This window comes from Chrysochloris asiatica, unplaced genomic scaffold (assembly GCF_000296735.1).
Source record: "Chrysochloris asiatica unplaced genomic scaffold, ChrAsi1.0 scaffold00003, whole genome shotgun sequence".
Lineage (NCBI taxonomy): Eukaryota > Metazoa > Chordata > Mammalia > Afrosoricida > Chrysochloridae > Chrysochloris > Chrysochloris asiatica.
In genome coordinates this window covers 28,362,357-28,388,887 of record NW_006408521.1, presented here as the reverse complement: position 1 = coordinate 28,388,887, position 26,531 = coordinate 28,362,357, and the positions used below count along the sequence as shown (strand labels likewise).

At 38.1% G+C, this 26,531-nt stretch overlaps 1 protein-coding gene across 3 annotated transcripts in view; it reads right to left on the bottom strand.

The window, feature by feature from the left end:
• BTRC (beta-transducin repeat containing E3 ubiquitin protein ligase) overlaps positions 1-26,531 on the bottom strand; it is a 252,818-nt gene that overhangs the window by 21,795 nt on the left and 204,492 nt on the right. For all 3 annotated transcript variants that reach the window (XM_006831261.1, XM_006831262.1, XM_006831260.1), the window contains 5 exons: positions 12,120-12,351; positions 7,814-8,000; positions 2,993-3,089; positions 2,009-2,146; positions 1,421-1,539 (listed from right to left, as the gene is read on the bottom strand). In XM_006831261.1, the coding sequence (XP_006831324.1) occupies positions 1,421-1,539; positions 2,009-2,146; positions 2,993-3,089; positions 7,814-8,000; positions 12,120-12,351 (773 nt within the window). The remainder of the gene's footprint in view (positions 1-1,420; positions 1,540-2,008; positions 2,147-2,992; positions 3,090-7,813; positions 8,001-12,119; positions 12,352-26,531) is intronic.

Below are 26,531 nucleotides of genomic sequence, written 5' to 3'. Positions count from 1 at the left end.
ACCAGTAGTATTAATGCCCCACTGACAGTCCTCATGAACTATAACAGATACAGACCAAGATGCTTTGTAACAGACTTACTTAATATTGTGGATCTGGGATTGAGGAACCTAGATCTTAGGCTTCAATACCCACATCAAGGCCCAAGACTACCTGAATCTAAGCCCTCATTCCTATACTTTGTATGGGCAGGTGGATGCCTAGTATAGCCATCTCACAGTAAACATGGGCTTCCAAGAGTGTGAGACACTTGGATAGCTCAAGAGTTTTGTGTAATGATATATTTTATAGTAGTATTTTTGTATATTTACTTTGGCTTTCATAACACATTAGCTTTTCCATTTTAATCTGCTTTTTCAGAAGCTTTTCTCCCCAATCCCATTAATAATGTTGTTGTTGTTGTTATGTGCTGTGGAGTCAGTTCCGACTCATAGCAATGCTGTACAGGGTTTCCAAGGCTGTAAATTTTTACAGAACAGAAAGCCCTCAGAACAGCCCGTAGTTTCAAACTGCTGACCTTAAGGTTTGCAGCCCGATTTGTAACCACTATGCTACCAGAGCGTTAGTCCACCCCAATAGCGTTTCAGCTTCCTTAATGTACTACAAAAGCATCAATAAATGCTAAATGTGGACAACTATGAGGACTGAGTTAGTTATGCCTTTAAATCAAAAGACCAAGAAACAGTAACAGCCTTCCCTATTCACAAAGGGTGACTTGGAATGGTAAACATTTAACTTCAGAGACTCTAACAGTACAGTTTAAAGGTTTTGTTTTTTGTCTAGTTTTTGAAAAAGAAGTTACTTTTGATGCATTATGTTTGCTAAGTCCTTTAGCTTAAGGCAAAGTTCCTAACAGAGTTTTCTAACAGTGCTGTCTGTATCCAGCTACACCGGACTCCAGCAGCACAATGGCTGTGTCATCAAATCACTAGTGCCTCTGGAACCTTAGGGCTGGAACCCTGACTGAAACTCACCGTTAAAAACTGCAGGGATGGCAGGGGAAGGGTTGGTGAAGAGTCAGCATTGCTCACCCATACACATTTCAAGGTGATAATGCATACCTATGCTACAGTTATAATCACCTGAAAGGCAGGCTTCAGACCATTCCTGTCATTCCTGGTGAGGAATGCAAAGTTTACCATAGAGATGAGAGAAGTTTCTATAATGGATAATTCTCCCAAATTAAAACAGAATGTGCAGTTTCCTTAAATGTACAAAAATGTAAATTTACCTCAATCATTCCTAAATCAAATGTTCTGTTCTAGGTTGACACAAAGAATGAAGGGTGATAATGGTTTATGCATCTTTAGTAAGGACATTTCAGAATAATATTCTCACAGATATATACAAAATTACACTTTGTGATACAGAACAGAGTGGACCTGATGTTTCAGAGCTCAAAAACAATGTGCAATTTTCTACCTGACCGTGGAATCCGATGAGCCAGTTATGATCACTCTCTCATCATACTGCAGGCACAGGACAGAACCCGTGTGGCCTGTGAGAATTCGCTTGCATTCCAACGTGCTTTTATCCCAGATCTAGGATGGCAAACAAGAAGAGCCTTTTCATCACTGCAGTAATGGGGGTACTGTGGAGACTTGTTGGTTATATTGTGTTTGATCCCCCAAGGAATCAAAGCCCACAATAGTGTGGAATGCACTCTTTCCTATACATAAAGCTAAGTACTCATATATATATGTGGTTTCCACAACTAATGAAGACTTTATCCTTTTCATTAGGGAACATGGTAGCCTATAATTATGTGAGGGTCAAAGGAGTAATAGCCCACTCAGTCACTTGAAGAAGAGACTTTTACCCTAGGACCCCAGGACCTTTGTGCTTTTCTAGGGGAAGCAGCTATCTGTCTGTTAGGAAATGATTTGGCTCCAGGATTGGAGACAAAATGATCAGTTACTCTCCTGAAATATTGCTTATCATTTGGATTGCTTTACGAATGTAGTCACTCTTGTCCCCTCAGTTACCCTCCCACAACTGAAGAGACTCCACCTTGATTGTGTTGTCTCGAAGGCCGCTTACAATCTTCTGATCATCATACTGTAAACAGTAAACTCCTTTGCTTGTTTCACTTCGGCAGTGGATTCTCTGCAAACTATGTCTTCCACATCTCCAGTTAGATTCTATTGTCTGAGAAGAATGGTAAAGAGGCAGTAATTAAGAAAGGGCCAGAACTAAATGTTTTTTATTTCTTTCAGTTGTTAAAATATTTTTCATGGCAACCAATGACAAATGTTCAATGTTTCATGCTACAGGACATGTAGAACTTAAGGCAAATAAAAAAAATGTTTTCAAAAAGTCATTCCCTAAATTTTTAAAAAACATCTTATTTGCAATGTGATTATAGATTTAGTTTATAAAACTCTCCTGCATATAACCATTCAAGAAATAATAAACTGTTAGAAAGAGATTGCTCTCCAAGAGAAGGCAAATATGAAACCAGGTGAAGTTATTTCCTAGGTGCTCTTCTTTAATGGCCATTTCTACCAGTCATCTTCCACAAAGAGCAGAAGATATTGGAATACTAGTTTATAATTGTAACTTTCATGGACCACTGCTGTTTTATGACATCATATATTCTTTCTTTTCTCTTCCATCTATTTCACCTATTTCTGTTTTTATGTGCTGTCAACTCAGTTCCAACTCATAGTGACACTGTCAACTCATAGGGTTTCCAAGGAATGACTGGTGGGTGTGAACTGCCAGCCTTGAAGTTAGCAGTCCAGTGCTTATTCTACAGTGCCACACCAGGACCCCATTTTACCTAGTAGTAAACAGGTTGTTGTTGTTGTTGTTTTTAACTTTAAAAATTTACCTGGAAATTTACTAGATTTTATCTACCCTACTTACATCTTAAGAAATTACTTTTTAATTGACATCAATAAACTTTAATGGATTTAGTGTAACAATACTGTTGTTGAAGAATGCTGATGATTGCCTAGCATTTGGCAAATACCCAAGGATACAGAGTCTTACCTCAATGTCTTGTATAATTTTAGGATAAAGTGCTCTATAAAAAGAGTTGGGAGGAGCAGTCCCATCAGGAGGTCTGTTTTTGAATAAATACTGTCCCCTAAAAAACAACAAATATTTCCCAATGAAAATATTATTAGTACACATTTTTAGTTACTATTCCATATAATCTCCATAACCAGAGCTGAACAATTGTGAATTTAATCCTGCTTTCAGGAGTTTTATGTTAAGGAGTAACTTCTGGGATCTAAGGAACTCAACCTTGATTTTCTTTATGGTAAAGCATGATTCTATCCAGTGTTGTTAAGTGCTGTCGAGTCGGTTCTGACTCATAGCAACCCTGTATTGGGTTTCCCAGGAGCAGCTGGCGAGCCTGAACTGCCAACCTGTGGTTCAAACCAACCTTGCAGTCTAGTGCATTAACTTGCAGTGCCACACCAGCAGAACATCAAAATAATTTCCTCACAACATAACAGCATTCTTCCCACCTTCTCCCTGTGTTTACCATTTCATTTCTTCTATATCTTCTATCCCATCCTGCCTTCTAAGTTTTATCCCTAGGCAAATGCTGCCCTTTTGATCTCATGTGGTTGACTGTCCTAAGGAGTATGTACATCCAAGAAGTGACTGTTCAACTTACAGGTCTGACTATTGTTTGGCTGACACTTGAGCCACAGGGGCATATGCATGGTATTTATGTGATCACATTACAGGGAGGGAAAAATACCATCTTGGCCTGTCTATTATTCTGTGTAGATAGATCTCACTGAGATCTATTATCTTTTGAAAATCCTGTTAGTAATAGTAACAACTACTTCTGAACTATTGAATGATTCATTGGCTTTTCCTCAATGAGTAAAAGTCGTATGTCAGTGGAGACTAACACTGTGGGCAGCAGAAATGCCATCTTATGGAGATCACTTGTTCTAGACCTCTATTGTGTGAGTAAGGTATATTGGCTGTTCAGGCATTCAGGTTGCTTTAAAAGGAGCAATTTGGTTCATTTCCACAAAAGAAAAAAAACAAAGAGATCACAGGAGTGTCCAGCACCAGGTAGGGCAGAAGATGAAAAGAAACGCCTAAGAGCACTGTTGCTGTCAAGCCTAAGGCAAAAATTGACTTTCACCAGTGTGTTTCTGGCTATGTACACACATATAAGCATTTTATTGCTTTTCCTTGATTCCAGTAAGCAACATTTGTTAGCATCCCCCTTCCTTATGACAGCACATCTCTGGAATACTCATATCCCAGGCTAGATCTTTGTTACAAAAAAATTCAGTAAATGGCAATCACGTCCTGCTGGGTAAAAAATTTAATTCCTCATTCTGAAGTTAAGAACCCACCAAACACGGTGTGGAAGCTAGTAAAGCCCACTATGGGTGGACTAACTGCTGTTCTCACTGGCACCGTGCCTTGCAAAGTGGAGACAGGCAGAAATCCCTCCGAGTGTAATCCTGGCACCAGAGAAATGATGTTTTCTCTGGGCCAGTCATCCACTCCTCCCTCTATAGCTCCATTATAATATAATTAATTGTTTGGTGTCTCCAAGAGCGCTTCTCCGTTGCCCTTTTCCTATTATACACCTTGAAAATTAGTTGAGAAAATTTCTGTAAGGAAGGTAGATGGCTTTAACGTCTATGTTAATACAGAAAGGAAAATCTACAACCAAGAGACTAAAACAATAACATTTAAAAAAAAGGACTAACAGAAACAAGAAATATGATATACAAACATAAAAAAGGTGTAAGGAGGACTCATTTATAAAATAATTCTGACTTAAAGGTACATTCTTATTCTATAAATATCTGCAGGCAAACAAGGATTCACATGGAATTTGTAAGAAAAGGTTCTAAATCTGGTTGATAATTATACAAATTTCTACTCCAGCCTTATTTAATGAGCTATAAATTATTATCAACATTTTGTAGATAAAGAAATCAAATGTCAGACAGGTTAAGTAATTTGCCCACGGGCTCATCGCTAATACAAAGCAAACCTGGAATTCCAATCTAGATCTGATTCCAGAGCCCACCTTCCTAACCTCTTTGTCTCTCAATGCCTACCATGCCTCAGAAATTCCTACCTTCCTTTTCATCTGTGACAACTGTACACAAGCACTACCGAATGAACTCCCATCTGGTTTTTTACCATGCCTTGCTAAAGTATCTGAATTTCTTCAAATCAAAGGTATTACAAAAAAAGGATATCTACATATTAAAAACTGGCATCACGATCTGTCGCTATGTTTTAAGTCCAAAGCGTTCCACATGGAAGCTCCCTGACAACAGGGACCACTTCTATGCAAAATGACTAGTATCTATGGGAATGAGGGTACATGATAAATGCTAAATACTAAACTTAGAATGTTATCATAAAATGTGATCTTCTGATTAACAAAATGGACTTTTCCCAAGTGGCCTTTTATTATACTTTTAAGAGTTACCATTACTGAGCACAGAGTGAATTCCATATTGTTCAAGAAAGAAAATGACAGAGTTCATGTTCTATGGACAGACTGCAAAAGCCATCTAGATATAAAATACAACAGCAAAGTAGAAGTCAAATCTTAGAGACCCAAAGCTTTATTAAAAAACCATATTTACTTATATATTTTTGGTTGGAGGAAGGGGAGAAAAATTTCAAAGACAGCATATGGGCAAAGCTAACATGCAAAGACTTTATTGACATATTAGGCTTAGTAAGACAACTTGAAAGAAGAACTTGATCACAGGTTAAAATTTTTAAAAAGAAAGACAATAAGCACAAGAAGGCAACATGTAAAACTAAAAGCATCAATAAGAAAAGGGAATACTTGAGGTCTTCTAGAGTGGATTCATACTAAGAAATTCATGGGACTACTTGAAGCTAAGAGGATAAACGTGCTAAAAAAAAAAACAACAGGGAAACTCTGAAGGACATTTAAAAGTATTCTGTGATTAAAGAGATGGGGAAAGAGTAGTAATTAGTGTGGGTCCTGGATTATTTCTCAGCTACACCTTCACATACCCTTTTAAAAGACCCAAAACTCATCCTTTCGATGATCCTATAATTTCTTCATAGCTAAAATAACAGATCTTGCTGTTCAGTGCCAATGCTAAGCACAAAGCTGCAGTTCCTATGTTTACCTCCATCTGTCAAGAGCAGTTCACTTTGTTGCTTTTCCTTTTTGCTCTAATTAAAACCTGTCTTCAAAATAGAACTTAATAAATTCTCAATGTCTGATATAAGTTTACTATTGTTTATAGTCCAAATAGGGATAAAGTGTATTTTATGCCGATGGAGGTAGGAATGAGTCTCTATAACTGCAATTTCAGGTCAGGAGTTATTTGGAGGAGAGTTTTAATTTTCTTTGAAGGGTAGAGGAGTATTACCAGCTGCCCTGAAAATTGCTCATGTAAGCAACTGCTTATTCTTAATTCTAGGCTTGCTTTCTTTTTTTTTTTGCAAATTTATGAACTCTGAATTTGATAAAACTATATATTTAAGAGCTCTTTTATACTATAAAAATATGAAGTGAGTTATAAAAAGTAAGGTTTTTAGTTTTCAACCACTGTGAGGATGAAAAAACTATGTTTGGGAAATAGAAATAATATTTTTTAATGCAATTTTTATTTAACCAAAGAAGTGTGTGGTATTTTGCTTCTTTTAATAAAAATTGAAATATAATTTTAAAAGTCTTCCAAATAGCCAAACCAGATTAAATCCACTGCTACTGAGTGAAGAGTGACTCACAGCGACCCTACAGAACAGAGCAGAACTGCCCCACGTGGTGGTCATTGTATTTATTATGTGCCTATGAATTTCAAAACACGAAAAGAATGGACACCAACTATATTTTTATGAAAATTTCTAAGGGAAGCTGATCCATAGGAGTGTTTATCTTTGAAAAGCATTGTGTATTCCTAACCATTTTATATCTATGATTCAAAACCGATAGTTGATAAAATTAATATGGAAGGCTATCATAAAGCACATGTATTCTTGTATCATTGTTTTTATCACCTAAATTACTGATATGTCACTTTTATTTTACTTATGAAAAATTCATATCAGATATCCTCTGAGACATCTAAAGAAGATCTACAGAAGACATCTACAGAAGAAGATCTACGGAAGACATCTTCCAAGAGGCCTACTGAAATGGTGACAACAGATTAAGAGAACAACAAAAAAGGTGGTGGTCTCTTAGGCTGCTAATTAGATAATGCTTTAAGGAATTCAGGATTAAATAATAAAATATTTTAAAAAATATGAGTCTTAAGAAACAACAATGATTTTTTACTAAATTCCATTTTTTTACTCTTTCTGACTAGCTGAGTCCTTATGCTAGTTGGGCATAAAACATAACTTCGCTTACAAAGGTGATAAAACACCAGGATTGTGGGCTTTTAAAAGCTAGAGATTTTCTGAAGAAGAAAAGAATCATTTGTCCTGGATTATTTTATTAGGAAGCTGAATATGATGGTTTCTATATGATTCAAAATCATCTACTTGCTTTATAAATTGTTCACCAGGTCTTTTTCAAGATGTCAATTTCTGTCTAGAAAACAGAATGCTTTAAGCAGGTGGGCAAACCAGTTTTCTGTTATTTTTTACAAAGCAATATTAACACAATATTGTCATTTTGAGTGATTTGGTCAGAAGAAAAACTGCTGCGTACATGAAACACTATTCTCCTTTAAATTTTTTTTTTTTTTTGCTATAAACCAGCAAAATCACTGTAGTGCATAGCAAGGCAGCCTCACTGGTTCCCAACAATCTTCTAGTGACTCTGAATGACCAGGTCCTGGAGCTCTGTAATACTGAAGAAGTTTAAAAGCTCACCACCCTCTTCGTTCTGCCAGGCCTCTCCATAGAGAATCCGTCCTGACCATTCTCTCAATGAGCTTCTTCCATAACATGCCATCAGATGTGACTCGGTACCATTCCTTACACACAAGTTCAGCAGCACACAGTGATTTGGCATCCAGATATGATAGAATGTTCTCAGCAATGTGATCCAAACCTCGAGCTTTCAGAAGGGAGATGAGGTGAAGGGAGTAGGTAAAGAAAAAGAACAGAAGGGGTGGTGAATGATTTTTTTTACAAAAGGTTCTTTAAAACAGAGCAGCACTGTTCTACTGTGTAGGCACATCATTGTCTCTAGTGTGGTCCAGTCTCTTTTTCAAACAGAGACTAGGGTAAAATGAGTATCAATAATTTTTCCATAAGGTTACAGAAATGAACAGTATTTTCCATCTTCCTTTAGATAAGGAAGTTAAAGTTAACAACCACCAAACCCCCCAAGACATTAAAAATAAAAAGGATTCCAGAAAACAATTCACATCTATCTATATGGATTTCAGCACTAGGGGATTTGCTATGGATGGCATCTCAAACTCTGTGATTCAGACATGCTTCCCCCTCCCCAAATCTCTATATTAGGTCCATTTCTCATTCTGTTTCTATTATTGCTGCAGTTTCAAAGCTGTTCAGTGAAAGAAATATCCTTTAAATGTACTGGGAGAGAAGCACTAAGTCAGAATGTGCTAGGTTATAGAATTTTGGGCATGCAAAAAGTAAAGAGAGAAGAAGGAAATACAGATTGGTATAGAATATCAGAGGAGGAAAGACAGGGAAGGACGCTTCTGTTCAAGGGTGAGCTTAATTTCAGATGCTTAAAAACCATTATTTGAGAATTTGTTGTTGTTAAGTTCCAACTCATAGTGACCCGGTACAGGGTTTGAACTGCCCACCTTCAAGTTAGCAGCCCAATGCTTACCCTACAGCATCACATCAGGACTCCATATTTGAGAATAGCTGCTGTTATAAAACCTAAATGATGGGTGGAGGCTGGGGGAGGGAGGAGGAGAATTCCAGACTAATAAATAACTTTGTTAGCATTTTAGAAAATACTCTTTAGACTGTACTAAGGAAAATAGTGGAGAGCCTTGGACTGTGTAAACTGATAGGTTTCCGAGTTAAATTTCTCCACCACCCAAATCTGTGCTAAGGTCTCTGAGAAATGGTCACACTAGTAAACCTTCTTTAGGCTGCTTTTCTAATTCACAAGTGAGATAGAAACATTCACAGTTATTTCTCTTACAGGTACATATCAGAAGTTTTCTAAAGACTTACATATTTCAGAAGGATTCTTTCATACTCTGATTTCCTTAGGAACAGACTTAGCAACCAGAAAAGAGAATACCCTATTTCAGCTTATGACTTTCCCTTAGATCATACAAAGACATACGTATACACCATTAGTAACAATCCAAATGTGCTTGAACATTATTCTTAACTATACAGATATCAGTCAACATTTTTTTCCCAGTAGACTAGGAAAAGAAAGTATTAAATGAAATCTTCTTTGACTGACATTACATGTTCATAATTAAGCATAAGCAGAAGAAGAATCCATCACCCACTTATTATGAAAGAAATCTGACTGTAAGCCAATTAAAGATATAATTATTAGTTCTTCATGCAAAATACAGTGACATAATTTTTACTGGATTTCAGGTGTGGCGCTGTAGAATCAGCACTGGATTTCAGACCACAAGATTGGTAGCTCCTTGAAAACGCTGTACAGGGTCACTATAAGTCAGAACTGACTCCACAGTACTTAACAACAACAACAAAAAACAATATTGAAATCATCTATACCATAAGAAAGGTTTCCAGAATGCATTCCTTTTTTCATGGCTCTCATCAAATTGCTCCTGACCCTTCAGTGGTGGTGGTGGTTGTGTGCTGTGGAGTTAGTTCTTTACTCATAGTGATGCTGTATAGGGTTTGAGGCTGTAAATCTTTACAGGAGCATAAAGCCTCATCTTTTTCCCATGTAGTGGCTGGTGGATTCAAACTGCTGACTTTTGGTTAGCAGCCCAACTTGTAACCCAACAGAACATCAGGGCTCCTTGACCCTTTAGTATGTACCTATAATAAGTCTTTGGAAGTAATTTACCTGACATGCCAAACAAATCCATTACATTAAAGGATTAAAAACATATTTTAAAAAGTAGTTTAGCTTACTAAATGTAGCTAGATGTTATAGGCTTGTAAATTAAAATGGCTGTAAAGCATCAGGCTTTTGAGTTAATGCTTTATAGAATGGTCAGCAGATACACACTAGGGATCAGTATTAGGTAAAGGATACACAGACCTAATCAACTTCTGATCAATTCTTAGTGGTAGAAGCATGTCTTGGTGACTGGGGCGAGCAGAGTAATAAGATATACACAGATTGTTCGCACAAAGAAAACTGTTTGCCTATGGCTAAGACAAAATCCAATGAGTAAGAAAGGGGCAAACATTTATTTAACAAAAGGTATAGGTACAAATTCAGCTTCAAAACGACGATTTCTAACTATAAATAGGCAAGTCTTTGGTTTTAAAGGGAATTGAAGTTCTAAGCTTAAAAAAAATTCTTAAAAATATACAACCAGCAAAGATTAAACAAATTAGTAATGTGAAGTTCTGGTGAGGATACAAGCTGGTATTTTCTTTTTACTTATAGCTTGGTTATTGTTGTTAAGTCCCGTTGAGTTGGTTCCGACCCATAGTGACCCTGAACAGGGTTTCCGAGGCTGTAAATCTTTATGGGAGCAGAAAGCCTCATCTTTCTCCCGCGGAGCGGCTGGTAGTTTCCAACTGCTGACCTTGCGGTTCGCAGCCCGATTCGTAACCACTACGCTAACAGAGCTCCTTTATAGCTTGGTAGTATGTGTTAATAGCCTCAAAATGTTCATACTCTTTAATAGAATCATTTCATTTCTGGTATTTTTCCCCTAGCATGCCCCAAAAAATTAATGTATAAGAATGTCTACAGTAGCATACTTTATAATAAGGAAACAATTTGAAACTACCTAAATATTCAGCAGGTATCCTGATGTGATGCTGTAGGATAAGCTGGATTGCCGACCGCAAGGCTGAGGGTTCAATTTCACCAGCCACTCCTTGGAAACCCTAGAGAGGGTCACTATGAGTTGGAACCTACTTGATGACACTTAACAACAATGAGTGTTCAATAGAGGGGTTAGATAATACAAGGGACTTCAAAACAATAGTGCAATATGTCAAAACATTAAAAGCACATTAGTGGTTCTCTCTGAATGGTGAGGTCCTGAGTAAAAAAATTTGATTTTTTAGTTTTCAGTATTTTCTATATTTCTTATAATGTAACTTCTGTGATAACTATACACAAAAAATATATAAAAAGATTGTTAAGGTCACTTATCTCTACTACATTTTCTTTTAACATAACTTTTAACACATATGAGAATCTTCTCTTTTCTTAAGATGGTGGTGGTTGTGTGCCGTGGAGTCGGTTCCGACTCATAGCGACCCTGTACAGGGTTTCTGAGGCTGTAGATCTCTACGGGAGCAGAAAGCCTCATCTTTCTCCTGTGGAACAGCTGGTAGTTTCGAACTGCTTACCTTGCGGTTCCCAGCCCGATTCGTAACCACTACACTACCAGAACTCCTTTTTCCTAAGATATTCCCCAAATATTGATGCCTGTGTAGTCTCCTAGGTCACCACTCAGCAAAGCAGCCACAGTATCTTTACTGCATCCTTCAAAAAGTCTTTAAGTCTCACAATCTATATAGTCATTTAGTTATAAAAAATATTTTGTTACAGAGTACGGTGAAATAATAAATCCTTAATTTACATTATTTAATGCCACAAAAAGGCTCCTGAGATGCCTTTTTTTCCTAAAATTAAAAATGTTTCTTCTTCAACTCTTGGTCTATGTGTGAATAAAAAATAGACTGGCATGAGGTGGGGAGAAGATTAAAAACTAAGAACATTATTTATTATATTATGCTATGTTATAGGTGACCTCTACCTCAGGAGTCTTGGTGTGGTACTACAAGTTAATGTGCTGGACTGCAAGGTCAGTTTGAACTGCAAGGTTGGCTGTTCAAGTTTACCAGCCACTCCTCGGAAACCCTACACAGGGTTGCTATGAGTTGGAACCGACTAGATGGCACTTAACAGCAACAACAACACTCCAAGAAGGTGTGGTAGACTAAATTTCTAAAATTAAAGTCAATAAAGAAGAGAGATGTAATCTGAAAACTTAGTACAGTTACTATTGTAAGAAATCTTCAAAGCAAATGAATAGTTTATAAAAACCCTGAGACATACCTGGCAGAGCAGTTATGAAGTCCCTTTGGAGCATTGGTTTAAGATATGAGTTTATGTGCCCATGTTGATAATGACACATTTGGGATATAAGATGTTCCACAAATTCTACTTGATCGGATTCTGACCACTGTTCAAAATATTTGACACACAATTCTTTTTCCTTCTCATAGCTTGCTGAGAGTTTCCGTTGTTTGGGCACAATCATACTGGAAGTGCCATTGGCAAGTTTTGTCTGTAGAAGAAAGGGATTTAAAGAAATATATTTAAGCACTGAAAATGAAAGAAATGTTTAATTTTTCTGGTTAGACATGCTGTATATGTTTATATGATATAGTCTACTATGTTACTCTATTAACAAATCTACATTTGTGAACAGCAATTACATGGAAAACAACAGAAGTATTGCAATAGGCTGGTAAATCGGGTATACTGCCAGAAAACTAAGAATTCATTTCCAAAAGTTCACAGGATGAAATTCTTATTATTTGGAGAGATATATGATAAAAATGAAAGCAGAAAGCATGTTATTAGTACTGGCTGGCTGGCTGTGTGCTGTGGAGTCAGTTCCGACTCATAGCGACCCTGTACAGGGTTTCTGAGGCTGTAGATCTTTACGGGAGCAGAACGCCTTATCTTTCTCCCGTGGAACACCTGGTAGTTTCAAACTGCTGACCTTGCGGTTCGCAGCCCGATTCGTAACCACTATACTAGCAAGCCAAAAATCAAATTAGCTTTTTCTTGTATTTGGTCATGGTAGCTATGTGCTGTGGAGTTGGTTCCAACTCATAGTGACTCAGCATAGGGTTTCTGAGGCTGTAAACCTTTATGGGAGCAGAAAGCCTCATCTTTCTCTCTTGGAATGGCTGGTAGTGTCAAACTGCTGACCTTGAAGTTAGCAGCCTGACTCATAACCATTACACTACCAGAGTTCATTATTTCTTGTACATACTAATATACAATTGTTGTTGTTGTTGTTAAGTGCCGTCGAGTCGGTTCCGACCCATAGCGACCCTGTACAGGGTTTCCGAGGGTGTAAATCCTTACGGGAGTAGAAAGCCTCATCTTTCTCCTGCGGAGCCGCTGGTAGTTTCGAACCGCTGACCTTAAGGTTCGCAGCCCGATTCGTAACCACTACGCTACCAGAGCTCCTTCCTTACAATTCATTTTTAAATACTCAAATGGGAAATCTAAGCAAAGTAAGGCCAATGAATATTTTGAGACTCTGGGGCCTTTGACAATAAAGCTTAAATTTCATGTCCAATCCAAGCATTTCCTTTTGTATATATTCTCTCTCTACTGTTATCAAAATATTATAAAGTCTTCATTGATTCAGTCATTCAATAAATATTTGTTCATTCAATAAATATTTGTAAGTGCTAGGAATACAACAGTGAGCAAAAAAGACAGTTTCTGTTAGCATAAATTTATATCTAGAAGGGAAGGAACGTTAAAACATAAATAGAAAATACAATGTAGATTGTTGTTCAGTGCTGTAGAGTTGGTTCTGACTCACAGATACCCTGTATTGAGTTTCTGAAGCTCTAAATCTTTGTGGGAGCAGAAAGTCTTATCTTTATTTCTCAGGGTAGCTGGTGGTCTTCAACCACCAACCCTGTGTTTCATAGTCCTTTGATTATTCTACAGAGCCACCACACACAACCCTATAATGTAGATAGTGTAATGGGGAAAAAAAAAAGGTAAGAGAGCAGGCAAAAGTGTGTAGTTGTGTTATGTAGAATTCTAAGAAGGGCCCCACCCAAGATTCCTGGTCTGTATACATATTTTCTTTGTTGTTGTCTGAACAAACACTAATGTAGGTACTACTGTGAGCGATTTTGTAGATGGAATTAAAGTTCCAAACCAATTGAGTTTAAAATAGGGAGATTACCCAGGTGTGCCTGACCTAAGTCTGTGAGCCCTTTGATTTTCTGACTGGTTGCAGATGAGGCAGGGAACATGTTACCAAGGAATGTGGTAGCCTGAGAGCATCTCCCAGCTGATAACCCGAAAGGAAACAGGGACTTCAGTCCTACAACTGCAAGGAAGTAAATGCTACCAACAAGAATGAGCTGAAAAAAGAATCTTTTCCCCAAGAGCCTTCAGATGACTAGCCAGTCTTGATTTTAGCCTTATAATACTGGGAGCAGAGAACCTAGCCAGGCTGGCCAGACTTCTACCTACAGAATTGCAACAATTAAATGGATGTTATATGTAAAAAAAAAAAATCCTAATGAAGTTATTTTTATCTGAAGGGTTAGAGATGGTTTCTTGAGAGAGATGACATTTGAATTGAGACATGAAAGAAATGCGGGAATAAGAAATGGCAGCAATGGAGCCGAGTTGTTATTTTGGGGATGAATGGTCTATACAATGGAAATTTAAGAGCAAAGGTCCTAAATGGCATGTGTTTGGCAAGCTGAAGGAACACTCAGGGGACCCTGTATGGCTGCAATAGAGTAAGCAGGAGAAATCAGTTTGAAGAAGTGGTCAGAACCAGATCTTCTTAGTCATCTATGTGGTGGTAACTTATCTCCAAAATAAGTCTTGGTAGGATAGTGGGTTGCACAAAGTTCTGTTAACCACAAGGTTGGCAGTGCAAATCCACCAGACACTCCTTGGGAGAAAGACGGTTCTGTAAAAATTTGTGGTTGCTGTTAAGTGCCAAGAAGTCGATTTTGACTCATAGGGTTTCTGAGGTTTTAAAATCTTTTGCAGGAGCATAAAGCTGCATCTTTCTCTCACGGAATGGCTGGTAGGCTCAAACACAGTCCAGTGCTTATCACACCTGTGGATTCATCATGGCCCCCACCCACAAAGATGTACAGTCTCAAAAACCCTATACAGGGTTGCTGAGTTAGAATTGACTTGACAGCATTTAGCAGCAGCAGCTAATCTCAAAAGGTAGCTCCAAACAATTCTAGTCCATTTTGTACATAAATGGAGTTTATATCTTATCCTTTGAATGTGGGCTTTGACTTGTAACAGACTATGGAGAAGGTGACATTCTGATACTTTTGAGTTCTGGCAGTTTCTACTTACTCCTTCTTAGAGCCTTGCAAGAAATCCGGGCAAGCCTAATGGAGAAAGAGGCTAGAAAATGAGAAGCTATGTAGACAGAGAGGCCCACATGGCAAAGTATATAGGAGAATAGGGTGATGTGATTCGATTTACCTTTTCAAAGGATCAAGGCTATGCAAAGCACAGATTTCTGGGGACATGAATGGAAATATTAAATTCAGTTAAAAAAGACTACTTTAGTAGTCCATGGAAGTGATAATCTAGAGTGGTAGCTGTGCTGTTGTGAAGTGCTGGTTGAGTTGGTTCAGACTCATAGCAAACCTGTACAGGGTTTCCAAGGAGCAGCTGATGGGTTTGAACTGCCAACCTTGCAGTTAAACAGTTCACTGCTTATCCTACAGCACCACACCAGGACTCAAGTGGTAGCTGTACAGGTCATAAAAACAACAACAACCAAAAGTCACTGGGCATCAGTACATATTGTGAAGGCAGAGCCAATAGAATTAATTTGCTGATAGATTGGCTCTGGGGCATGAGTGAAAACATTAGAATAATAACAAAGTGCAAAGTTGGGGAACCACTGGGAAAGGATTTTAGAAACCAATTGAAGCTTTTGCTACCATGGTACGACTGGGTACTGCTACTCGTTATCAAAGGCATTTGATGGCTCTCTGGAAACTGATCTGATGGGGATCTGATGCTACTAAATAGTTTATGCCTACCAAAAACACAGAAAGTGCAACACTATACCAAACAATAGCAAATATAGACACTCAGTTTCTGCTATTAATGCATTTTGTTGTAAAATGGCTGTTGAGTCGGTTCTGACTCAAAGCAACCCTGCATTAAGTTCCCAAGGAGCAGCTGGTGGGTTTGAATTGGCCTTGTGGTGCTTATCATGCAGCGCCACACCAGGACTCCATATTAATGCATTGTTGTTATTGTTAAGCACCATAAAGTCAGTTCCAACTCAGAGTGACCCAGGATAGGGTTACATGTTGTTTTTAAGTGCAGCCGAATCAGTTCCGACTCACAGCGTCCCTGCTTAGGGTTTCCAAGAGCGGTTGGTAAGTTTGAACTGCCAACTTTGCTATCTAAACCAACCTTGTGGTCCAGTGCTTACTCTATAGCGCCAAACCAGGAAACGTTGTTGTTAAGTGCCATTGAGTTGGTTCTGATCCATAGCGACCCTGTATAGGGTTTCTGAGGAGCTGCTGGTGAGTTTGAACCACCTAACTTGCAGTTCAAACGGCTTTGCAGTCTGGTGCATTAACCCACAGCGCCACACCAGGATACATAGGCTTGTCTTATTTCTAATATGCATGGTCACCAGGAGTTGGAACCGACTCTTCATAGCACACCACCACCACCACTTACCTCTTAACATGGTTCCTTATACACAACTGAAAGCATATTTTCAGGAATGGCATTAGCCATTCTTTTTTACACAGAAAGAGCTGACACCTATAAACGGCAAGCCCTGTTATGCTGAGTTGGATGTTTTCTAGCATAAATGCCACTGTTGTCTATGATATAGACTACAAATGATTAATAAGAACCTTGTTGGACACAGGCCTTGAGGGACTCTGGGTGGCCTTTTGTGTAAGTTAGTTTTTTGCATCCCAGAAAGAGAAAAGTCATGAAATGTGAAGTAAGATTTAGAGAGGCAGAAAATAGGTGGGTTCACAAGCTTGACCAAATGTCACTCCTCATGCCCCAATCCTAAACCTCGCACTATATTATCTTTGTCTGAGTTGGGTTCTACCCAGAATACTGTTTTCTAGCCAAAGACCAGAAATACCAGTGACAAAGAACAATTGGCTAATAAAATGATTCTGTTTATACCTTCCACAACACCAGATGTTTCTAAAAGTAAAGGGATATGTACATCCTACTTAGATTAGCAGGTATCAGATTATTAATAGATACAACTGCCTAAGGACTTCTCATGCTTGGTTACTTCACAACAGGAGCTAAAGTTCAGTTAAGACTTTCTTGTGCTTTCTATGATCAAACTGCAAGTAAATGTGACCTAAAACCAGGTGGGAGTCCTGGTGTGGCACGGTGGGCTAATGCGTCAGACTGCAAAGTCATGTGAACTGCAAGGTCAGTAGTTCAAGCTCTCTAGCTTCTCCTTGGAAATGCTCTACAGGGTTGCTATGGGTTGGAATCAGCTCGACGGAACTTAACAACAACAAAACCAGGTGACTATTAGAAATGAGTATAAACAGAGTGTTCATGATTTTACCAACCGTTCTTCTGGAAAAAAGAATTTACAAACTATTGTAGAAGCAGCTCTGTGGGCTAATGTGCTGGACTTCAAAGTTGGTATGAATCACAAAGTTAGTGGTTCAACATCACCAGCTGCTCCTTGGAAACCCTATACAGGATCACTATGGGTTGAAACTAACTCTACGGCACTTAACAACAACAACAACATCAATACTATATATATATATATTTTTTTAATTTAAGGTTTTTATTGTGGATTGAGTGAAAGTTTACAGGGTATATCTTCAGTTTTACATTCAACACTTCATATAACTTGTTTCATTACATTGATTATAATCCCCTCCATATACCATCAGTTAAAAGTATTTCTCTTTATCCACTTTAGATTTTTTTAAAAAACACACAAACAAAAAACCCACTCAGGCATATATAATAAATTACATCTCCAAAGGGCACATTCTGCAAGTCTGCTCCTGGCCACCAGCTCTTAGTCCTTCTCTTTTTAGTTGATGAATCTAGAATCCTCAGCCGCACCTCCTTCTCCATGCCCCCATCTCTGACTCCATCTCTGGCTCTGCTGCTTCTCTGGATAAGGTCCCGCATTCTATTTGTGTGTTCCTCTCTTGATGGTCCTAGGGTCCTCTTGTTTCTGGACTGTAAGATTAACCACTCCCCTTTTTAACATCAATACTATCTTAATAACCATAACATTGTTGCCAGTTAGACCCCGCCTCTGAAAATACATTTTTCTTTCTCACTATGTAATTTATATTTCCTACTTTAATTTTCATTGAAATACAATATACATAAAAAGTACATAATGTTTACGATTATAAGGGAAAAGGTCCATTATCCTTCAATTCCATTTTTCCATGAACTTTTTGAAGCCCTTGCCCATGTTGTTGTTGTTAGGTGCTATCGAGTCGGTACCAACTCATAGCGACCCTATGCACAGCAGAACAAAACACCTCCCAATCCTGGGCCAACCTCACTACTGTTGCCATGCTTGAGTCCATCGATGCTGCCACTTGGCCAATCCATCTCGTTGGGGGGGTCTTCCTCTTTTTATCTGACCCTATTTACATAAGGTGAACACATCCATGTGACTGACCATCACGGACCTCACAAGCCCCCTGTGTTCACTTCAGGTGAACCTGTGTACCTTCTTAGGGTAGCCACTATACAAATTTAACTATACACACACACACACACACACACACACACACATATATATACATACACATATATACATGTGTGTACGTATGTCTATAAAATTTACCATAACATTAAAAAAGAACATGAAACACTAGGAATAATACCTGTAAATAGAAAACTACAAATGCCGAGGGAAATTAAAACCAATCTAAGTGAGGCCTCAAAAGAAATTTTGAATATTGTTAATATGTCCATTCTTTTCAAACTGCGTTAATGCAACTGCAATCAGAATCCTAGCAGACAAATTGACAAATTAAATTTTATTTTAATTTTTCATTAATGTTGTTGTTGTAAGGTGCCATCGAGTTGGTACCGACTCATAGCAACCCTATGCACAATAGAACGAAACACTGCCCAATCCTGGGTCAACCTCACAATTATTGCCACACTTGAGCCCACTGATGCTGCCCACTTGGCCAATCCATCTCCTTGGGGATCTTCCTCTTTTTCTCTGACCCTCCACCTTACCAAACATGATATCCTTCTCTAGTGTGTTTTATAGGTTTATAGAAAAATTGAACATAAAGTAAGAGTTCCTACAATTTTCCTGATTGTTAAAATCTTGTATTAGTGAGGTACATTGTTACAATAGATGTGCATTTTTAAATCAACTGTAACAATTACATCAATATTGATACATGAACATTAAATTGTAACAATTATAACAATCACATCTATACTGACACATTATCATTCAATGCTACAGTTAACATCTGGGCTCATTCTTTGTATTGTATATGTCATTGTTGTTAGGCGCTGTTGAGTCTGTTCCGACTCAGAGCAACCCTGTATAGGTTTTCCAAGGTGAAACTGGTGGGTTTGAACTGCCACTTTGTGGTTCAAACCGACCTTGTGGTCCAGTGTGGTCCAGCACCACATCAGAACTCTGTTTGTATTGTACGTAGGACCTAGCTTAAAAAATAAATACAATGATGGAGAATTCACATTACTGAATTTCAAGACTTTAACAACAAGCAAGGGTAACCTTGACGTGTGGTTTTATGACAGTGTGGTTTTAGTGTAGGAGAAACACATAGATCAATGGAACAAAACAGAGTCCAGAATATACTCATATTTGATGAATATGAAATTTTTGTGTGATGGTACCAAGATAATTCAGTAAGGGATAGGATAATCTTTTAAAACAAACTGGATATCCATTTGGAAAAACATGGACACCATATACAAAAACAAGCTTGATGTTGTGATTATTTATGAATAAGAGATAAAAGTACAAAACTTCTAGAATGGAAAGATAACCCATGTGCATGGATACAAAGACTCAATATTGTTACAACTCACACAAATATAGACAACTGATCTTTGAAAAAGAAACACAGGCAACATATGTTAGATAAAGGACCTGTATCCAAAATATGCAAAGATCTCTTAAAAATCAGCTATAAAAAACAAAGAATGTAATCAATATCAATCGTGTGTGTAAAGGTGGATTTTTTGGGAAACTTTTTATTGTGAATTGAGTGAATATTTACAAAACAGATTATCAGTCCTCAACTGAACAAATCATACACTTCATGTCATTACAATGATTGCAATCCCTTCTATCTACCATCAGTTAACAGTATTTGCCTCTATCCACTTTTTTGTTTGTTTTGTTTTGTTTTTAAGCTTTTATTATGAATTGAGTGATAGTTTACATGGGAGAACATCAGTTTTGCCGTCATCCTCTTGTATTTCATTTCACTGCAATGATTATAATCTCATCAATGCATCATCATTCAACAGTATTTACTTCTAGTCCCTCTGGTTTTTGTTTTTGTTTTGTTTATATCTACACAAAAACACTCAAGAATATATAATCATTTAAACAACCAAAGGGCACACTCTACAAGCATGCATCCTGGCCACCAACACACAGCCTTTCTCTTTCTATGAGTCTAGAGTCTTTAGCTGCTATATTTCTCCATGTTCTCATCTCAGCATCCATCTCTGGTGTCGCTGCTTCTCTGGATAGGGCCCCACATTCTGCTTATGCTCTTCTCCTTTGATGGTCCTAGGGCCCTTTGTTTCTGGACTGTAAGATTAACTGTTGTTGTTCTTAGGTGCCGACCCATAAGTGACCTTATGCACAGCATAACAAAACACTGCCCAATCCTGGGCCATGCTTGAGTCCATCGATGCTGCCACTTGGCTAATCCATCTCCTTGGAGTTCTTCCTCTTTTTCTCTGACCCTCCACCATACCAAACATGATATCCTTCTCCAGTGACTGGTCCCTCCTGACAATACGTCTGAAATATGAGAGACAAAGTTTGGCCATCTTGGCCTCCAAGGAGCATTTTGGCTGTACTTCTTCCAAAACAAATCTATTGGTTCTTTTGGCAGCCCATGGCACTTTCAATAGTATCCTCCAACACCCTAACTCAAAAGCATCAATTCTTCTATGGTCTTCCTTATTCATTGTCCAGCTTTCGCATGCATATGTTATTGAAAATACCATAGCTTGGGTCAGGCGCACCTTAGTCCTCAAGCTGACATCTTTGCTCTTCAACACTTTAAAAAGGTCTGGTACAGCAGATTTGCCTAACACAATATGTCATTTGATCTATTGACTGCAGCGTCCTTGAGCGTTGATAGTTGATCCAAAGGGAATGAAGTCCTCGACAACTTCAATCTTTTCTCCAACGATAAGAATGTTGCTTATTGGTCCAGTGGTAAGGATTTTTGTTTTCTTTACATTGAGATGTAATCCATACCAAAGGCAGGCTGTGCTCTTTGATCTTCATCAGTAAATGTTTTAAGTCCTCTTCACTTTCAGTAAGCAAGGTTGTATCATCTGCATATTGCAGGCTGTTAATAAGTCTTCTTCCAATCCTGATGCCACATTTTTCTTCATAGAACCCAGCTTCTCAGATTATTTGCTCAGCACACAGGTTAAATATGGTGAAAGAATACAAACTTGTTGCACAGCTTTTTAAATTTTAAAACATTCAATGTTCCCATGTTCTGTTCGAACACCTGCCTCTTGGTTCAGGTACATATTCCTCAGGAGCACAATTAAGTGTGTTCAGGAATATTCATACTTTGCAATGTTGTCCATAGCTTGTCATGATCCACACAATTGAAAGCCTTTCGTAGTCAATAAAGCATAGGTAAACATCCTTCTGATATTCTCTACTTTCAGCCAAGATCCATCAGACATCAGCACTGATATCCCTCGTTCCATGGCCTCTTCTGAATCCGGCTTGAACCTCTGGAAGTTCTCTGCCAATGTATGATTGTAGCCGCTTCTGTATTACCTTTAGCAAAACTTTACTCGCATGGGATATCAAAGAGATTGTCCGATGATTTCCACATTCTGTTGAGTCACCTCTCTTTGGAATGGGCACAAAGATGGATCTCTTCCAATCAGTCGGCCAGATAGTTGTCTTCCAAACGGTGCCACCTCACTTTCTTGAAAGATTTCAATTTTTATTCCATCAATTCCTGGTGCCTTGTTCTTTGCCAATTCCTTCACTTTGCCAATTCATTCTCACTTCTAAGGCACCTTGGACTGGTATAGTAAGGACTGGTATAGTGTATGGGCTTTGTAACAATTATTTGGCTATTCGAAGCATTAGTTATTAGAAACTTAAATATAGGACACTATTATTCTAAATTAATCCTATACAAATAATTCCATTATTGAATAAGAATACAATATTCTAATTAAATGACTGTTTTTTAATTAAAAAAGAAAAAAAAGGAACCCCATTAAAAATTGGGCAAAAGATATGAACAGACACTTCAATAAAGATATGATGTTAGTGGCCATGGAGATGGCCTGGTTATGACTCCATGCACAATGGGACTGAATTGCTGTGATCCACAGGGTATTTATCAGGTGAGTTTTTTAGAAGTAAATCACCAGGCCTTTCTTCCTAATCTATTTTAGTCTAGAAGTGCCACTGAAAATCGCCTAGCATCACACAAGCCTCCACCGACAGCAGAGTGGTGGTTGTGCATGAGGTTTAACTCACAGCAACCCTGTAGTACTAGTTTCCGAGGAGAGGCTGTTGGGTTTGAACCTCTGACATTGTAGTTAGCAGTCCAGTGTTTATCCTACAGAGCCACACCAGCACTCCTGGGGTACACTGGCAGGGAATTAAACCTAGGTCTTCTGGAATGTGAGAATTTGAAAATGGAACCACCCCTGCTATCTAACAAAGATACGCAGACAGGAAGTCACCGCGGGATGCTCAACATTATATATTGTTGTTGCTAGGGAGTGAAAATGAAAACTACAGTAAAAAAAACTGCTATAAGTGCCATTTAGTTGGTTGCAACTCATTCTGTTGCAACTATGTACAACAGAATGAAACAGTGACAGGTCCTGTACCATCCTCACAACCATTGTTATATTTGAGTATACTGATGCAGCCACTGTGTCAACCCATCTCATTGTGGGTCTGCCTCTTTTTTTTGCTGACCCTATGCTTTTCTGATGTACTTCTCCAGGGACTGTTGCCTCCTCATAATATGTTCAAAGTATATGAGACCAAATATTACCATTCTCACTTCTAAGGCTGTACTTCTTCCAAGACAGATTTATCCATTCTTCTAGCAATCCATGGTATATTCAATACTTTTTTATCAATACCATAATTCATATGCATGAATTCTTCAGTCTTCCTTATTCATTGTCCAGCTTTCACATGCATATGAGGTGACTGAAAATACAATGGCTGGGGTCAGATGAACCTTAGATGATGTATTTGCTTTTTAACAACACTTTAAAGAGGTCTTTTGCAGATATGTCCAATGCAATCCATTGTTTGATTTTTTTTGGCTGCTTCTATGGGCTTTGATTGTGGGTCCAAGTAAAATGAAATCACTGACAACTGTAAGTAGTAGTAACGTACTACTTTTCTTTTATTATAACAATGTCAACTGCCTAAAAGTTCATTCTAATTCATGCTGACCTCATATGTGTCAGAGTACAACTGTGCTCCATAGGGTTTTCAGGGGCTGATTTTTGGAAGTAGGTCATTGGGCCTGAATAACTAACCTTAACTTTTTGTATGAAAATAGCCTAAATCCAGAACACAACAACAAATGCTGGCAAAGATGGAGAGAAACAGGTGTATTCATTCATTGCTGATGGGAATGTACAATGGTATAATCACACTGAAAGACAATTTAGCATTCTGACTCATAGCAATATTGTATAGGGTTTCCAAGTAGCGGCTGATGGATTTGAACCACCAACCTTGAGCTTCAAATTGACCTTGTGGTCACGTGTTTACCCTGCAGTGCGACGCCAGGATTCTATCCTAAAATTAACAAACCTTGATATGATAAGTATGAGGAACAAATGGGTCTCTCATACCTTGCTGGTGGTAATGTCTAATTGTACAAACCACTTTGGAAAACAATTTGTCATTTGGAATCAACATAATGATAACTAACAATAACATATTTAGATAACAAACAAAGTTAAACATATTTGCCATATGACCCAGCAATAACATTTTTAGGTGTTACCACAACATAATGAAAAAATATATGCTCACAAAAAGACTTGTTTATGCATGTTTATAGTTGCTTTATTCATGACAGCCCAAATCTGAAACAATCCAAATGCTTATCAAGAGATGAATGAAAAACAAACTGTGATGTATTCATACAAGGGAATGGTACTTGGTAATAAAAGGAACTGGTCATTGAAACGCTGGCAGATCCATGAGCCACTCTCAGAAATACTATACAGGGTCTCTATGAGTTTAAACTGACTTGACAGCACATGACAACAAAAACAACAGCGACACAAAATGACAAGGATGAATTTTAAAAACATTAAAGAAGCTAGGCACAACTGAGTACATACTTTGGATATACTTATGTGAAACGCTAGGAATGATAAATCCAATCTATAGTGATAAAAAACAGAACAGTGGTTGTTAGGCTGGGACGAATGGGTAAGTGTGCAAGGAAACTTTCTGTAACAATGACAATGTTCTATATTTTGCTTGTTGTGGCTACATGGGTATACATATTTAGCAAAATCCAGTGAACTATAAACTTAAAATGAATATACATGATTGTATTCAAATTATGTCTTACCAAACAACAACAACAAAGTTGATTTGGGACACCTGGTGTAGTACTGTAGGATAAGCACTGGACTGCTTACCACAAGGTCAGTGGTTCAAACTCACCAACTGCTCATTGGAAACCTTATATAGGGTGACTATGAGTCAGAACCAACTCGATGGCATTTAACAACAACAACAACAACAACAAAAAGTTGATTAAATGCAAAGGCTTTCGATTGTGTGGATCATGTCAAGCTATGGACAACATTGCAAAGTATGAGTATTCTGGAACACTTAATTGTGCTCATGAGGAATCTGTACCTGGACCAAGAGGCAGTTGTTTAAACAGAACATGGGAACACTGAATGTTTTAAAATTAAGAAATGTATGCGACAGGGTTGTATTCTTTCACCAAAGTTATTCAACCTGTACGCTGAGCAAATAATCCGAGAAGCTGGGTTCTATGAAGAAAAACGTGGCATCAGGATTGGAGGAAGACTCATTAACAACCTGCGATATGCAGATGATACAAACTTGCTTACTGAAAGTGAAGAGGACTTAAAACATTTACTGATGAAGATCAAAGAGCACAGCCTTCAGTACGGATTACATCTCAATATAAAGAAAACAAAAATCCTCACCACTGGACCAATAAGCAACATTCTTATCAATGGAGAAAAGATTGAAGTTGTCGAGGACTTCATTCTCTTTGGATCAACTATCAACACTCATGGAAGCAGCAGTCAAAGAGATCAAATGACGTACTGTGTTAGGCAAATCTCCTGTACAAGACCTTTTTAAAGTGTTGAAGAGCAAAGATGTCAGCTTGAGGACTAAGGTGCACCTGACCTAAGCCATGGTATTTTCAATAACCTCATATATATGCGAAAGCTGGACAGTGAATAAGGAAGATCATAGAAGAATTGATGCTTCTGAGTTAGAGTGTTGGGGGAAGACTATTGAAAGTGCCATGGGCTGCCAAAAGAACGAATAGATCCATTTTGGAAGAAGTGCAGCCAGAGTTCTCCTTAGAGGCCAAGATGGCCAAGTCACTGGAGAAGGATATCATGTTTGGTAGGGTAGAGGGTCGGAGAAAAAGAAGAAGACCCCCAACGAGATGGATTGGCCAAGTGGCAGCATCGCTGGACTCAAGTGTGGCAACGGTAGTAAGGTTGGCCCAGGATCAGGCAGTGTGTTGTTCTGATGTGCATAATGTCGCCATGGGTCGGTACCAACTCAATGCCACTTAACAACAACAACAACAACAACAAGAATAAATGTCAATTTAGTATTAATTTCACTGTAATACTATATTTGTACAGAGCTCTGGAATCCTGGTGTGGTACTGTAGGGTAAGCACTGGACTGTTAACCATAAGGTTGACAGTTCAAATCCACCAGTCACTCCTTGGAAACTCTACACAGGGTCGCTATGAGTCAGAACCAACTTGATGACACTTAACTATAACAACAACTGAAGGTAAAGGTCTTTGTTATCCTGTATCATTCACCTATATAGATTTTTCTACAGATGTACAAAAAGCTTTGGTCTACAGTTAAAATAAAACTCCCAAATCTCAATTTGAGGACCTTTGAAAATCCACAAAGGCACAGTGAGAAAGCTCAATTATTAATAAAAAAAAAAAAAAAAAAAAAAAAAAAAAAAAAAGAAAGAAAAGGCTGTTATTAGAGAGTATGAGAGAGAGGGTAATCACAGAATTGATTTGGCTTGCCCAACAGAAGCCTGATGACTCAACCACTAGTGTTTAAATGTCTAGGAAAGCTGACAAACAGCCTCACTTTAACTGTCTGCCACCCCTGTGCATCCCTTTTGCTTTTCTGTTTACAGTAAACAGTTATCTCCAAAAGAAAGAAAAAATAAACTGCCAAGTGAGTAAGCACACAAAATAAAAG